At 37.3% G+C, this 17,134-nt stretch overlaps 1 protein-coding gene across 1 annotated transcript in view; it reads left to right on the top strand.

Moving 5' to 3' along the window:
• The window catches only part of LOC150081150 (uncharacterized), a 421,878-nt gene that overhangs the window by 81,256 nt on the left and 323,488 nt on the right, over positions 1-17,134 (top strand). Inside the window, exon 4 of the mRNA XM_090380944.1 lies at positions 7,491-7,652. Within this exon, the coding sequence (XP_090237070.1) occupies positions 7,491-7,652 (162 nt within the window). The remainder of the gene's footprint in view (positions 1-7,490; positions 7,653-17,134) is intronic.

Here is a 17,134-nt window from a genome sequence, read left to right as displayed (position 1 = left end):
TCCCATCAGCATTGAGCATGCTTAAACCATTCAAGGCTTTATACACCTCTATCAGATCACCTCGCTGGTGCCTAGTCTCCAGACACTGTAATTTGCAAAACTTAAGCCTTTCTTCGTAAGAGCACCCCTTTGTTCCATTCACTAATCTTGTTGCCCTTCTCTGTACTCGTTCCAGCAGCTCTACATCCTTCTTGAAATGAGGCCTCCAGACCTGTATACAGTACTCTAGGTGTGGCCTGACCATCGCCTTATACAATGGAATAATCACCTCCTTATCCCTGCTGGAAAAATTCCTGTATATCATTGACAATACTCCTTGAGCTACTCTTGCAGCCCGTCTGCACTGCTCAGAGAACTTCATATCTGCCTGCACAACCACCCCCAAGTCCCTTTCATTCTCTACCACTGTCAGTGTTGTACCACAGAGTTGATACGTTGCTCTGGGGTTGCTGTTTCCCATGTGTAGTACTTTACATTTGTCAATGTTAAACTTCATTTGCCACCTCTCAGCCCATCTGCTCAACCTTTCCAGATCCTGTTGCAGCAGCATAGTGTCAGTAGTGTCCTTGACAACCCTGCCAACCTTTGTATCGTCTGCAAACTTGGACATTAATCCCGATATACCATCATCAATATCATTTATAAATACAGAAAACAATAATGGACCCAACACTGAGCCCTGAGGGACTCCACTAATAACATCAGTCCACGATGAGCAGTGTCCATTGATTACCACTCTCTGTCTTCTCCCCCTCAACCACCCCTTTATCCATAGCAGCAATTTGCCTCCAATGTCACACTGCTCCAATTTGTGTAGCAGTCTTCCATGTGCAACAGTATCAAAAGCCTTTCTAAGATCCAAGTATATAATATCAAAGTTATTCCCTGCATCCAGTTCTTTTGTGACTGCATCATAGTATCCAATCAAGTTGGTCAGGCAAGACTTCCCCTTAACAAAACCATGCTGTGTCTGAGCTATAACTGAAGTCTTGTCTAAATGATCCTGCAGTGCATCTTTAACCAGTGCCTCCATTAATTTTCCTGGAACAGAAGTTAAGCTCACAGGTCTATAATTACTTGTGTCAGCCTTTGATCCTCCTTTGTGAATTGGGGTCACATTTGCACATTTCCAGTCTATGGGTACCTCCCCTGAGTCCAAGGAAGCTCTCATAATTATGGCTAAGGGTTTGCTTACTTCCTTTGCTGCCTCCTTTAATATAACTGGATAGATCCCATCCACCCCGGGTGCCTTTCTTGTGTTTATCTTCAACAGTTTCTCCTCCACTTTACTCCCAGTTATTTCAAGATTCTGTAACTTACTGCTAGAGTTGAATACACCTCTGGCATTCCCCTCGCTGAATAACTCCTCATGTGTGAATGTCGATGCAAAATATTCATTTAGTTTGTTAGCCACCTGAGCAGGATCATCAACACTTGACCCATCAATATCAAGTGGACCAATCTGATTCATCCCCTTCCTTCTAGAGTTTACATAAGTAAAGAACTCTTTGCTGTTTTTCTTTGCATCCCTTGCCAAGGATTTCTCGTAATCTGCCTTCGCCTGCCTAACCTCCTTTGTAACTTGGTTGCATATCAACTTGTATCTATCATAGGCTTCTGTGTCATGTGTTAATTTGTAAGTATCCCATGCATTTTTCTTCTCTGCCATATGCCTCATTAGTTCATCTGACATCCATTTTGGCCTAAACCTTGAACAATATTTCTTAGTTGGTATGTAAAGCCTAGTAGCTTCCAAGATAAGTTCTTTGAATGCTTCCCATTTTGAATTTGCTGTTGGTAACATCATCAGTTGGTCCCACTGTATAGAATTTAAATACTGTCTCAGTCCATCGTAGTCACCTTTACGGAAGCAATAACCCTTCCCTTTACCCCTAATGGTAGTTACCTCTTTGAGTAAATCCCACTTCAGCACACTGTGATCACTGCCACCTAGTGGTTCATTTATCTGCAGATTCTTAATGCATGAAGAATCACTGCTGATAATCAAATCAAGAGTATTACTCCCTCTAGTTGTCTCCCGAACATGCTGATGTAGAAAACAATCATCCAATAAATCCACAAAAGCCCTGCTAGTGTGTGAGTATCCAGCCCCCAAATTCCAGTCAATATCTGGGAAATTAAAATCTCCCATTATAAGACACTCTGATTTACTGGCCCACTCTATTTCCCTGTACAGTTCCTTATTATACTCATCAGAGTCATTAGGCCTATAGCACACTCCTACTCTCAATTTTGATCTCCCAATGTTTATGTCACACCAAACTGACTCCACACTGCACTGTCCAGCGATATCGACTGGCTTCACTTCCTTGGTTTTTATGTGTTTCTTAACTAATAGCATAACACCTCCCCCCTTCCTATCCTGTCTATCCTTTCTGTAGACGTTGTACTCCCCAAATTGCAGTTCCGCATCCCTTATATCTGTGTGACACCACGTCTCTGATATCCCAACAATATCTGCCTTCGATGTTTTGAGCAATACCTCAAATTCATCAAATTTATTTACTAAACTCCTAGCATTGGTGTACACGCAAGTATACCTGCACCTGTTTCTATTCTTAGCTACCCTAACACAACCCATGTGTTTACTTGTACCACAATGGCTCCCAGCAGTCTCTGAAATACCATGCATCTTGTTTTTCAGGCTTCTGCTCATTCTAATAGAAGCAGTGCAAGAATCTCTTTCACCTCTGCCAGTGGCTACTGTCAATCTATTGGTCTTTGTCTCCCCCCAAGCTAGCAGTTTTCCGACCCACCTAACACTGCCTCGATAGCATCAGCAAATATTCTTGCACCCTTTCTATTTAAGTGTATCCCATCCCTGTAGAAGCAATCTCTCCTGTTAACAAGTACAGTCCAGGCTGAAAAAAATTCTACCCCTTGAGCCTTGCACAATCTTTCCAGGGCCGAATTGATCGACAAGGCTCTCATCATATACTCCCTCCTATCGTGTCTGGGCAGAATTGCAGACACTTTCAAATTCAACCCTAATTCTCGGCTTTTGTTCAACAGTGACCTGTACTTGTTAAGTAATTCTGCCGGTCTCCTACTCTTAATATTATTAGTGCCAACGTGTACAACTATATCACCTTTTGTGCCCTTAAAGAGAGTGCAGGAGGAATTAAATGGAACATACTGAAATGGTCAAAATTGTTCTGATATCATTTTGATGGAAGACTGCAGGAGGAATTGAATGGAATGTACTGGAAATGATAGGAAGTGCTTTACAAAGTTATCACCTCCATGGCCAGGTGGGCAGGAGCAGCAGTGCATAGCACACCCTTCTTGATTAGACTGGGGTTCGAGCCCATGACCACCAAATACGGAGGATGCGGTAAGGTCAGGGAATGACCACCGCATATTCCTGGAACAATATGGCCTTAGTTACTAATGCTCCTAAAAACCAAATAACAAACAATGACAAACAAACTTTACAAAGATCATCAATACATGAGTTAGAAGAAAAGTAGCAATGCTTGCCTACTATTTGGACACAAAGCAAGTTTTCTACTCTTAGCCTGCTCAAAATCAGGTTTGGTCTGATTAATACAATTGTTGTTAGGGCCGCTGTGTGTGTGGGTGTCAGCCACCCATGAGCAAACTTTCATAAGACTGCCCTCTACTAGAAAGGGGTTACAAAAATAATTAAAAATTTTATTATATATTTATTATTCTAATCACAGTACAACCAGTTCAAAGTATAGTTAAATATATCATAAAAACAGAAAAATATAAATAGGTCACAAAATAAATTTTCAGCATAAAAAAAAAAAGATTATGTAGTATGATAATAATCAGTTCAACTTGTTAATAATAAGTATCACAAAAAAAAATTAAAAAAAAAAACATATATGTATATATACTGTATATAGGTAACAAAAGACTACATATTATTTTAGTAATCAAAGTACATTTAGTTCAACTTATTGTTCAATCTATCACAAAAAAAAAATAAATAAATAAAAAAAAAAAAAATATATATATATATATATATATAAGTAGGCAACAAAATATTTTTTCGGCAGCACAAAAATATTACATTTATAAGTAACTGTTAGTCTAATATTCTAATCTTATATAATATGTAATAACTATAATCAAATAGTAGTCTATTGCATTAATATTTAGTAGTATGTAAATTTGTATTATATTTTTATATAATCATGGAATATAATCACACACCTTATAATTAAAATAACTACATAATTTGTACTATTCAGGCTTTTGCTGCTACAAAATTCTTGATTAATGCACCAATGTTCAAATTATCCATAATTTTTCTGACACTGGTAGTGTTAGAAAAATCCTTAGGACTACTGAAATATTTGGAAACACATCCTGTAAATTGTTCTTGTATATAAAATTTAATGAACCACGAGGAGACATTTCTGTTTTTTATAAAACATTGTAAGGATTTGATTTCCTCAAAAAGAGTTATGCCATCAATATCACGATCATTCGAATTTTTGCCGTCGCTTAATTTCATGTGCTGCAAATCTTTGCAATGTTTTAATATATCTTCCTCATTCCATTCTTTTAACACATTGATATTAGGGACAATTTTACACACTTCATTATTCTCTTTCAACAGCATAAACAATTCAGTGAGAGATGACAGAGTAGTGTCAAGTATCAAGAAAATAAAGTCTATTTTAAAATTATATTCGGCATTTTTTATAGGTTCATCCCTTGCTTCCCATTCAAACATTTTTTCCTTTGGTCTTTTTAGAACCTTGGGGAAAAACAGGATCAATATCCAAAATATTCACTATTTGTGTTTCAGAATTAATAACATTTTCAAAATTCTGGTCTGCTCTATAATCTTTTAAATGATTTACAAGATGTTCAACATGTTTAGTAACTGTTTCTATATTAAGTGCGGGTTCTGCATCATTTTACTGATGACATTAATTTGGCTTAAAATATCATCCCAAATAATGATTGAGTAAAGAAATTTAAATGAAGATTTTAATCCTGCTTCAAAAATAACTTCATTTTTGAAGTTATTTTTGAAATAAGATTATTAGCCCCTGAGCTCTTGAATTGAATCTTTAGTATTATCATCAATTATATCCAATAGGGCCTGATAAATTTCCAAAATGTTAATTTTAAGAAGTTTATTGCTTCTATTCAGCTTTCCCATCCTGTTTCTATATTAAATGACGGGTTCTGCATCATTTTACTGATGACATTAATTTGGCTTAAAACATCATGCCAAAATAATGATTGAGCAAAGAAATTTAATGAAGTTATTTTTTATAGATTTTAGGCTTAAATTTTGAGGAATTTTACAAAGAAATAGCAAATAATGAATTTTTAAGAAAAATTCACTCAGCAAAAAAATATATTTAATTATGTCATTTAATTTCTCTTGTTTTCATTGGCAAAAGAAGTGTGCATTTTTATTATTACTGTTATTTCACAGGAAAAAAACCTAACCTTTTCTCACTAAACAAAAATGAAAATCAATTAAACACATGACCCCTCTAATAAGTGTTTTTTTTTTTTTTTTTTTCTCTTTCTAATTACAACTGTTTTTCTCAGTTCATGTCCGTCACGCAACCTTTTGTTCATCACATAGCATAACACGAGGGGTAGGGGTACCATTACAGAATTTGAGCCTTTCTGTGAAAAAAAAAAAAAAAAAAACAATAATATAGGCTATATTTGTTTTGTTTTTTTAAATTTTAATTGTCAACAAATTGAACCCAAATGCCACCTCCTTGATGAGCTGCCCATATGCGAGACACATCCTGAACACCTGCACGCTGTGGCCCTGATTGTTGTGAACTTAGTGTAGGCAGAAAATGAACCTGGAGATTTGGATGCAAGCCAGTTGCAGTATGCAACATCCTTATCTTGAACAGACTTAACACATTCATTGGAAAACCAACAATTTAGATAACAGATGTGATTTTAAGATGGAATGTAAAATAAAGAATTTCATCCCTACAAGAATAATATCACTGACATGATCTGAGCAAACATTAACATCAGAAGATTTGAAACAGTAATCCGACCGAGGAAAGGAAGAAAATAAATCTCACAGAGTGTCCCATTTTTCATTCTTGTAATGCGAAACAACAAGAGGTCGAGAATGGCCGCTAGAGAAAGGCTCTATTGGAGAATCGACCATCACTAAGTTGTTATCTGAGATGCCTAGAGTACCACTCACTTTGACTGTGTACTTAGAATGGTTGTGTGTGAGAAAAAGATTAACTGTTTTTCTTTTTTCTCTCAAACATTTTTCTTGTTTGTGAGAAATGTAAGGAAGATTGGGCCTTACCATGATGTGTGTCATAACCTCAAAAGATATCATACTGCATCATGGAAGAGATGGGGGAGGGGTTTGCCGGGCTTTGCCCTGGACACTAAACATGGTTTCTACCACTTTAAGCTTCCAATAAATAAAGTGGTGGTATTGCACTGCTTGATGAGTCATCTATCACCTAGTATTACCTGGTAACATAGAGGGGCAGCATTCCTCTGAGTTGCTTAGACACCACACCCTGAATCCTGCTTAGCACTTGTGTTGTCACCTCTGGTATATCATGTGCAGCATGTCAGGACTTGCACATGGAGGTTATACCCGGGGTTACTAATACTCCCACCATTGTGAAGGTACAGGCAGGGCATTTGGCTGTTGCAGAACAACAGGACTCCACCGAAATTCAGTCCTTGACTCATGTCACCTGAATATCAGTTATTAGCATTGTAGGCTTCCAGGTAGCAATCTTTAGTTTCTCATGTCTGTGACAAACCTCAATGACCAACTTAATTTCCTCACTCCCAAATTTTATTTGTTTCTTAGCCATTTTCCTTTTTGTCAATGGTTACAACAGCAGCACTTCATCATGGATCATGGCCATTCCTTTTAGTCACACCTTGTATTAGACTTCTGGACTCTAGCTACAATTCCTTGTCATGACCATTTATATAAGCCACCTCAAAGAAATTATCAGGTGATGCACTTCAAATGTACTTTTATATCTTACAGAACAGTCAATTACTCACTCAGGAATTACAGGTTTGTCAGAATTGGAGGAATGCATTTTTTGATACATTAGTTTTCTGTTCTAAATTTGAATAGTTCAAATAGTGTTTTGTTATCAACTTATAGAAAGAACATAAAAGTCAATAGTGATTGTTCTAAATATCTGATGCATATAAAATCCCAAAAAAAAAAAAAAGTATAAAAAGATATTTTGTATCTTGCGGTCTTCTGAATTCAGTTATGCATGTTGGAATTATACTCTAACTTTTTAAATAATTTCTTTGCTTGCAAATATGCACTACATTTTGAGAAGATCACATATATTTTTAGAAGACTAGGTTGTTTTTGAAATTTCTCTCAGTTTTCATGATTATCAGATTATTAATGGAAAAATAATTTATTTTTGTAATATCTTCTAAATATTTAATTTTTACAGTTTTTTTTTTTAAATTTATTATTATTTTTTTTTATATAGGCCGTTCCATAAATGTGGTATTTCAGGAGCCTATCTATATATGTGACCTACAATCATGTGATGATATCCTGACTTCTGCTACTATAATCACACTGGGAAATGCCACATGTAAATGGGCTACTAAGAATCAGTTAATGATTATTGCAGATAATCCAATATCAGGTTAATGAAAAAGTTAAATAACATTTGCATTCAGACATTTATCATTATTTCTAGTCATTCTGTATATGTTTATTATAAATGCTAATATATTGATAACTGTTTCAGTATATTGCAGTGATAGCTCATGCCCTGGTTGTAGATTTTTGCAGTCACCACCTTTTTTAATGAACTGAAATTGGTATACAAATATAAATTATTTTAACTCTTTACTATATTATAAATTAGTGAATTATAGTTATTAATTCTCAATCAATATGGCACACTCAACATCACAAAAATTACAATAATAATGTAATTTTTGTGATGTTACCTTCTTTGTATCTGATTTTAGTCAGTTGTGCAAACCAAGACTGGAGATGTGTCCAGTGGTATTTCTACATATGCATAGCATTTTAGATGTGCAGCATAATCATCAAAGTTATTACTGTTTGTGTCAAAAATGTTTGCAACTCAGTAGCTCAATGCCTTGTTAGACACTTTACATTTTATTTTTTGTGCCTTTGCATAGAAAATGCAAGTGCAGAAATACGTGATTATAGCGGTTTTATGAATACATTAAATTAAATTTAATGTATTCATAAAATGCATACATTTAATGCATACAGCTATGCATTAAATTTAAAAAGAGCATATAATAACAGTTATAGGTACTGATTTTTGAAATTAGAATCAAAATAATCAAAAAACTAGAAACAAAAATCAAAATGCAACAACGACACTCTGGCATATCTATTACATACCCAAGCTAAAGAACTGATTGTGTGCTATAGTTGTATATAGTGTTTTTTAGAATTTCATTTATTAATCATTAAGTGAATTATTAATATTATTTATTTTTATAATGGTGCATTACATTTATTCAAGCACTCAGTTAAAATGTGTGAATGTTCCATATCTTTTAGTAATAATGACTTCAGGTTAGATTTCAACAAAGGCATTGAAATCATTTGAAAATTGTACTCATTTCTGCTTTCAGTTTATAGTTTATCTCTTGTTTATCTCTTGTATATTTCAGTTTATCTCTTGGGAATGCTTTTTTTCCTCCACTGACAGAGGACAACTTTCTGCCATCAAAGCTTGTTTAACTTGCATTAATGATGTGAGCCTAAGATAATATAATTTATACATTTGGCATCACTAAAAAGGCCCCTGAACATTCAGATGGGGGGCCATTTTGGTGATGCTTTTATTTTATGATAAACAAGCTGCACAGAAATTATCAATATCATTACCTCTTAGTGCTCAAGCACTGTCAAAATCCAGAAAGAAAGAAAAACTATAGAAAAAGTGCCGATGGTAGTACAAGAAAAAATAGATGTTGAAGCTAAGGAGGTCCTGATGAACAGTCTTATGGAGGAGGAAATGAATACAGGATAGTATCTATACTTCCTCAAAAATAAAAATATGAAGTTGAGAAAAATAAGCCCTCAGCACTTTAGAAGTTGATCAATGGATCGAGCAAGCCCAAATAATGCTAAATTCCTACAATTAATTTCTCATGAATTCTAGCAAAATACTGATGACATTACAGCTCTCCTTCAAAAGCATGAACCCATTTGCTTTTGCTTACAGAAGACATATGTACTGTAGGCTTCTGTTTGTTTACTGTTCATTTGCTTATAGAATCCTGCAGTAGATATAAGCTGGTCTATAATCAAGTCACAAAGGAGGTTAAGCAAGCAAAGGCAGATTACAAGATATCTTTGGAAAAGGATGCACAAAAAACAGCAAAGACTTTACTTATGTAAACTCTAGAAGGAAGGGGATGAATCAGATTGGTCCACTTGATATCAACGGTTTGGCTGTTGATGATCCTGCTCAGTTAGTTGACAAACTGAGTGAGTATTTTGTCTCTACATTCACACATGAGAAATTCTGAAGGGAAGTGGAGACTCAAAGTTAATCAAACTCTGGCAGTGAGCTAGATGATTTTGTAATAACTGAGAGCAAAGTGGAGGAGAAATTGTTGAAGATAAACATAAGAAAGGCACCTGGGGTGGATGGGATCTATCCAGTTATATTAAAGGAGGCAGCAAAGGAAGTAAGCAAACCCTTAGCCATAATTATGAGAGCATTCTTCAATTCTGGGGAGGTCCCTGCAGACTGGAGATATGTAAATATGTCCCCAGTTCACAAAGGGAGATTAAAGTGTGGCACGAGTAATTACAGATCTGTTGGGGAAAAATGGTGCCTCTGTAGCCAGGTGGGCTACGGAAGTGCCACCTCCATCAGGAGCAGCAGTGCGTAGCACACGCTTCTTGATTAGACTGGGGATCGAGCCCATGACCACCAAATACGGAGGATGCGGAAAGGTCAGGGAATGACCACTGCATATTCCTGGAGCAATAGGGCCTTAGTTGCTAATGCTCCTAAAAACCAAAAAACAACAACAACAACAACTAGGGAAAAATAATGGAGTCACTGGTTAAAGAAGCATTGTAGGATCATTTAGACAAGACTGCAGTAATAATTCAGACACAGCATGAGTTTGGTAAGGGGAATTCTTGTCTGACCAATTTGATTGGATACTATGATGTGGTCATAAAAGAAATGGATGCCGAAAATAATTTTAATATCATATACTTGGATTTCAGGAAAGTTTCTGATACTGTTGCACATGGAAGACTACTGTACAAATTCGAGCAGTATGGGATTAAGGGCAAGTTGCTACAATGGATAAAAGGATGGTTCAGTGGGAGAAGACAGAGTGGTAATCCATGAAATCATGGACTAATGTTACTAATGTTATTAATCAATGAACTGTGGACTAATGTCATTAGTGGAGTTCAGGAAGGTATATCAGGCTTAGTGTCCAAGTTTGCAGATGATACAAAGGTTGGCAGGATTGTTAATGACAGTAATGACAATACACTGCTGCAACTGGATCTAGAAAAGTTGAGCAACTGTGTGGTACTATACTCAAGGTAGTGGAGAATGAAAAAGCCCTGGGTAATTGTGCAGCCAGATATGAAGTTTTCAGAGCAGTGCAGATAGGCTGCCAGAGAAGCTCATGGATCTTGTCAATGATATCGAGGAACTTTTCTAGCAGGGATAAGGAGGCTATTATCCCCATGTAAGAGGAAATGGTCAGACCACACTGTGAGTACCTCGTGCAGGTCTGGAGGCCTAATTTTAGGAAAGATGTACTCTGTTCTTGTTGCCCTTCTTTGTACTGCTGGAATAAGTACAGAGAAGGGCAACAAGATTGTTGAGGGGAACAAAGGGCTGCTGTTAACCAAGAAAGGCTTAAGTTCTGCAAATTGCAGTCTGGAGACTACACACCTGCAAGATTATCTGATTGAGGAAAATACGGCTTTGAATGGTTTGAGCAAGCTCAATGCTAATGTAATTCTTCCTCTTGCTCAGTTTGTAAACTAGAGTGGGCATAAATTGAAATTAAGGAAAGACAGTTGCAGAATAGATGTGTGGAAATTTGCCTTTTGTTGTGGAAGTTGATAACTTAAATAGACTCAAGGAAGAACTGGACAAACTTTTGGAGCAAATGGGTAGGTGAAATGGGAAGGGGTTTTTTTTGGCTGATGCTGTATAAGCTTGATTTCTTCCATTATATACCACTGCTAATGCTAATATAGAAGGCAAATGATTAACCCCACCTTTCATAACCTCACTATCATTCATATGGATAAAAGTGAGGATGGCCTGCTCATGGAGAAATTATCTTTGTGAGTAAGCTAATCAATTTCAGCTTTTACTGCTCACTGCAAGCAGATGCAGTAGCAATTAAACATACAATTGGGTTTTTTTTACTAAAAGTGTGCTCCCTATATTATTATTATTTATTATTATTATTAGCCATATGGTGCAAGGAAGCCTGTGGCTTTTGCTGACCCAAGGAACTGGATGCAAAAAATAATTTTGATATCATTTGATACAAATTTGAGCAGAATGGTATTAAGGGTAAGTTGCTACAATGGATAAAGGATGGTTAAGTGGGAGAAGACAGAGGGTGGTAATCAAGGGGTGCTGCTCTTTGTGGACTAATGTTATTAGTGGAGTCCCACAGGGTTTGGTGTTGGGTCTACTGTTGTTTTGTATATTTATCAATGATATTGATGAAGGTATATCAGGCTTAGTGTTGAAGTTTGCAGATGATACAAAGGTTGGCATGGCTGTTAATGACAGTAATGGCAGTGTGCTACTGCAAGAGGATCTAGATAATTTGGGCAGATGGGCTAAGAAGTGGCATCTGAAGTTTAACCTTGACAAATGCAAAGTATATGGGTAGAAGTAACCCCAGAGAAATGTACCAACTGTGTGGTACTACACTTAAGGTGGTAGAAAATGAAAAAGACCTGGGAGTAATTGTACAATCAGATATGAAGTTTTCTGAGCAATGCAGACAAGCTGCCAGGGCAGGTCATGGGGTTTTGTCAATGATATATAGGAATTTTTCTAGCAGGGATAAGGAGGTGATTATTCCCTTGTATAAGGCAATGGTCAGGCCACACCTAGAGTACTGTATACAGGTCTGGAGGCCTCATTTCAAGAAGGATGTAGAGCTGCTGAAACGAGTACAGAGAAGGGCAACAAGATTAGTGAATGGAACAAAGGGGTACTCTTACGAAGAAAGGCTAAAGTTTTGCAAATTACAGTGTCTGGAGACTAGGCAAGAGCGAGGTGATCTGATAGAGGTGTATAAAGCATTGAATGGTTTGAGCATGCTCAATGCTGATGGGATTCTTGCTCTCGCTCAGAATAATTACCCGAGAGGGCATAAATTCAAATTGTGGAAAGACAGATATAGGATAGACGTGTGGAAATTTGTCTTTAACCAGCGAGTGGTTGGTTGGTGGAACAGCCTTCCATCCCTTGTCATGGAAGTTGATAGCCTAAATAAGTTTAAGGCTCAGCTGGACAGGTATTTTGAACGAACAGAGGGGTGAAGTGGAAGTGGTTTTTTTTTTTTTTTTTTTTGGCTGATGCTGCATAAGCTTGCTTTCTTGCATCAAATGCCTCTACTAATGCTAAGTGGAAAATTATCATCATCAAGGAGGTCTGGAAGAACATTCTACAGGATCTGAGGGGTACAGTTCTCCTGTTAGCCTGTTTGGCAGAAAGTGTGATGCAATTAGATGATCTCCTAGTAGTCCTGCCCAGACATTCAACGAGAAACATTGCTGATGTCGTGACTTGTGAATTGCATTAGGATTTTCCTCGGACCAAATGTGACCATCACGAAAATTAAAGATACCATCACGAGTAAACCCAGCTTCATCAATGAACAAAATGTTGTTTAAAAATTGGGGGTTCAGGACACACACACCGTTGTTGCATCCACTGGCAGAAGTTCACTCTTGGAGGGCAGTCTGTATTGCTGAGACCTTGTACATGATGGATATGGTAGAGGTACAGTTATTGGTGATGTAAAATTCGCCACACACTGCTATGACTCAGTACATGCTCTTGCAGAGCAACCCTTCTTGTCGAAATTACTGGATTTTGTACTATTCTTTCTAACATCCTTTCCTCAGCATCAGGTGTTATGGTTTTGGGCCTACCTGCTTGTACTCCATGTGTGATGCACCCTGATGAATGTGTGCCTGTTGGACTGCCTTCGGTGGGGAAATGGTTCTTGGTACAAACGTGCAGCCTCGAGTGCACTGCCGTTGGCTGTACCATACATGAAGTGCATATCTGCATACTCTTCATTGCTGTAACCTCTCTCCATGTTGACTATCCATTGACAAGTACTAGTATGCTTTCTACATCTCAGAGCATTGAGAGAGGGGAAAAGGAGAGAATGAGCATAACCTACCTAAAGAAACAAGTCGGTGGTGGACGACAACCAGAAATGTGCAATATCTCGAAAATGATTCACTTAAGGACCCATGTTTACTAGGCTTTTTTTGCATATTGTAATCTGTACAGTTCACCTTTAAATTATTGCCCATCACTTTTGAAACACCCTGTATATTGAATACGGGGAGTAGTGCAAATTAGTTGGAAACAAAGGTATAATCGGAGCTGAAGTAATCTTTAGATCAGAAGGTGGTGAAGAGTATAATGAGATGGAAGAAGAAAACAAGTGTGAATGTCTTATTATGGGCGACTTAAATCTGTCACAGTTTGAATGGAATAAGTGAGAAGGAAACCAACCTTAATTTTTTTTTTTTAAATAAATTAGATGATTATTATTTATACTAGCATTTAGAGAAAACACTAGGGTGAGAATATTCTGAACCTCATTACCAGATGACAAACCAGATGACATCAGAGGTTTTTAAGTACAGGAACCATTGACAGGTAGGGATCATGAAGTCGTTAGTTGGATGATGAAGATAGATATTGCAGTAGTTAAAGTTATAGGTGTGGTTTTTAATTTCAGAAGAAGGGAATTGTGACGGTTTAAGGCACTGTATGGCATCTATTAATTTGGCGAATTGCAGAGTGAGATGATATATATTCGAATTATGGAATGCATACATATAATTAAGAAAATGTTGCACAAGGAGGATGCCAAAATGGATAAACAGAACTGTTCATTTTCATAGAACAGAAAAAGATAGCATGGGATAGTTACAGAGCAACAAAAAATTCTGAAGTTACAAGTTGATCTGTAACAGTGGCACAAGTAAGGTTAGGGAAATCAAGTCTGTGTATGAGAAAGCATTTGCAAAGAGAGCAAAGAATGGATACAAGTAATTTTTCATGTGTGTGAATACAATGAAGAAGAAAGCTAATCAGATTGGATGTTTGTGCGCTGGGTGTGGGAAAGTCTTAGATAACCCAGCTGATGTTGCTGATGAATAGGTACTTTGCATTGGTCGTTACTGAAGAACGACCCTTTCTGTCGAGAAGAGGCTGTACAAATTAGGCTGAGCCATATCAAATTAGTGATTTTTAAATTACAGATGACTGTTTATTAGAAAAACTTACAAGCATAAAGGACAATAAAGCCTCAGAGTCGATGGTAATTTTGAGGGACGGCACGAGTGAGTGTATTGAACTCTTGAGGTTAAGTATGAGGCATCTTTGGACTTGGGAGAGGTTCTTTTGAGTCCTCATTGGTGAAGATAGGATATTAGAGCTTCCTGGAAAAGGAATTAGAAAATGTGAATTGGAATATCATTGGTTTGGCTGAAACAAGAAGAAGAAGAAATTAATCACTTATAAGTTTATCATGTAGAAATCTGCTGTACACCAATGGAAACAGTGAAAGGACCGAAGGTGGAGTTGGCTTTCTGGTCCATAAAGATATAAAAAAACAACATTTTGGAATTCAAAAGTACATCACCAAGGGTGTCAAGAGTACCTTTCAGGATTTCTAAGAGATACAAGCTAAATGTTATAATGATTTATGCACAAATGTCATGCACAATTGATGATGAAGAGGTTGAAGAAATGTACACCGAAATTGAGAGTGTTCTAGATGAGAAGAAAACTCACTACACTATCATCATTGGAGACTTCAATACTAAGGTTGGAAAGAGACAAAACAGCGCAGAAAGGGTAACTATAGGAAATTTTGGAATTGGTGAAAGAAATTGTTTTCTTGTTTTCTACACCAGCATGTTCGGGAGGCAACTAGAGGGAGTAATACTCTTGATCTGATTATCAGTAGTGATTCTTCATGCATTAAGAATCTGCAGATAAAGGAACCACTAGGTGGCAGTGATCACAGTGTGCTGAAGTGGGATTTACTCAAGGAGGTAACTACCATCAGAGGTAAAGGGAAGGGTTTTTGCTTTCGTAAAGGCGACTATGATGGGCTGAGACAGTATTTAAATTCTATACAGTGGGACCAACTGATGATGTTACCAACAGCAAATTCAAAATGGGAAGCATTCAAGGAACTAATCTTGGAAGCTACCAGGCTTTACATACCAACCAAGAAATATTGTTCAAGGTTCAGGCCTAAATGGTTGTCAGATGAACTAATGAGACATATGGCAGAGAAGAAAAATGCATGGGATACATACAAATTAATGGGTGACATGGAAGCCTATGATAGATATAAGTTGGTCTGTAACCAAGTCACAAAGGAGATTAGGCAGGCAAAGGCAGATTACGAGAAATCCTTGGCAAAGGATGCAAAGAAAAACAGAAAAGAGTTCTTTACCTATTTAAACTCAAGAAGGAAAGGGATGAATCAGATTGGTCCACTGGATGTTGATGGTTCAACAGTTGAGGATCCTGCTCAGGTGGCTAACAATCTAAACGAGTATTTTGCATCTACATTCACACATGAGGAGTTATTCAGGAAGGGGAATGTCATAGGTGAAGTAAACATTGGCAGTGAGCTATATGATTTTCTAATAACTGAGAGGAAAGTGGAGCAGAAATTGTTAAGGATAAACATAAAAAAGGCACCCGGGGTGGATGGGATCTATCCAGTTATATTAAAGGAGGCAGCAAAGGAAGTAAGCAAACCCCTGGCCATAATTATGAGAGCTTCTTTGGATTCAGGGGAGGTACCCATAGACTGGAGATGTGCAAATGTAACCCCAATTCACAAAGGAGGATCAAAGGCTGACACAAGTAATTATAGACCTGTTTAACTTCGGTTCCAGGAAAATTAATGGAGGCACTGGTTAAAGAAGCACTGCAGGATCATCTGGACAAGAATTCAGTTATAGCTCAGATGCAGCATGGTTTTGCATCATAGTATCCAATCAAATTGGGCAGGTCTTGCTTGACCAATTTGATTGGATACTATGATGTAGTCACAAAAGAACTGGATGCAGGGAATAACTTTGATATTATATATTTGGATCTTAGAAAGGCTTTTGATACTGTTTGCGCATGGAAGACTGCTGCACAAATGGGAGCAGTGTGACATTGGAGGCAAATTGCTGCTATGGATAAAGGGATGGTTGAGTGGCAGAAGACAGAGAGTGGTAATCAATGGACACTGCTCAATGTGGACTAATGTTATTAGTGGAGTTCCTCAGGGTTCAGTGTTGGGTCCATTGTTGTTTTCGGTGTTTATGAATGATATTGATGATGGTATATCAAATTTAATGTCCAAGTTTGCAGATGATGCAAAGGTTGGCAGGGTTGTTAAGGACACTACTGATGCTATGCTGCTGCAACAGGATCTGGAAAGGTTGAACAGATGGGCTGAGAGGTGGCAAATGAAGTTTAACATTGACAAATGTAAAGTACTACATATGGGAAACAGTAACCCCAGATCAATGTATCAACTCTGTGGTACTACACTGACAGTGGTAGAGAGTGAAAAGGACCTGGGGGTAATTGTGCAGGCAGATATGAAGTTCTCTGAGCAGTGCAGACGAGCTGCAAGAGTAGCTCATAGTGTCTTGTCAATGATATACAGGAATTTTTCTAGCAGTGATAGGGATGTGATTATTCCCTTGTATAAGGCATTGGTCAGGCCACACCTTGAGTACTGTATACAGGTCTGGAGGCCTCATTTCAAGAACGATGTAGAGCTGCTGGAATGAGTACAGAGAAGGGCAACAAGATTAGTGAATGGAACAAAGGGTTGCTCTTACGAAGAA

Source organism: Mastigoproctus giganteus, chromosome 9 (assembly GCF_048544385.1).
Source record: "Mastigoproctus giganteus isolate SK-2022 chromosome 9, ASM4854438v1, whole genome shotgun sequence".
Classification (NCBI taxonomy): Eukaryota; Metazoa; Arthropoda; class Arachnida; order Uropygi; family Thelyphonidae; genus Mastigoproctus; species Mastigoproctus giganteus.
The sequence above is the reverse complement of the archived record's forward strand: the minus strand, read 5'-3'. Positions and strand labels throughout refer to the sequence as shown.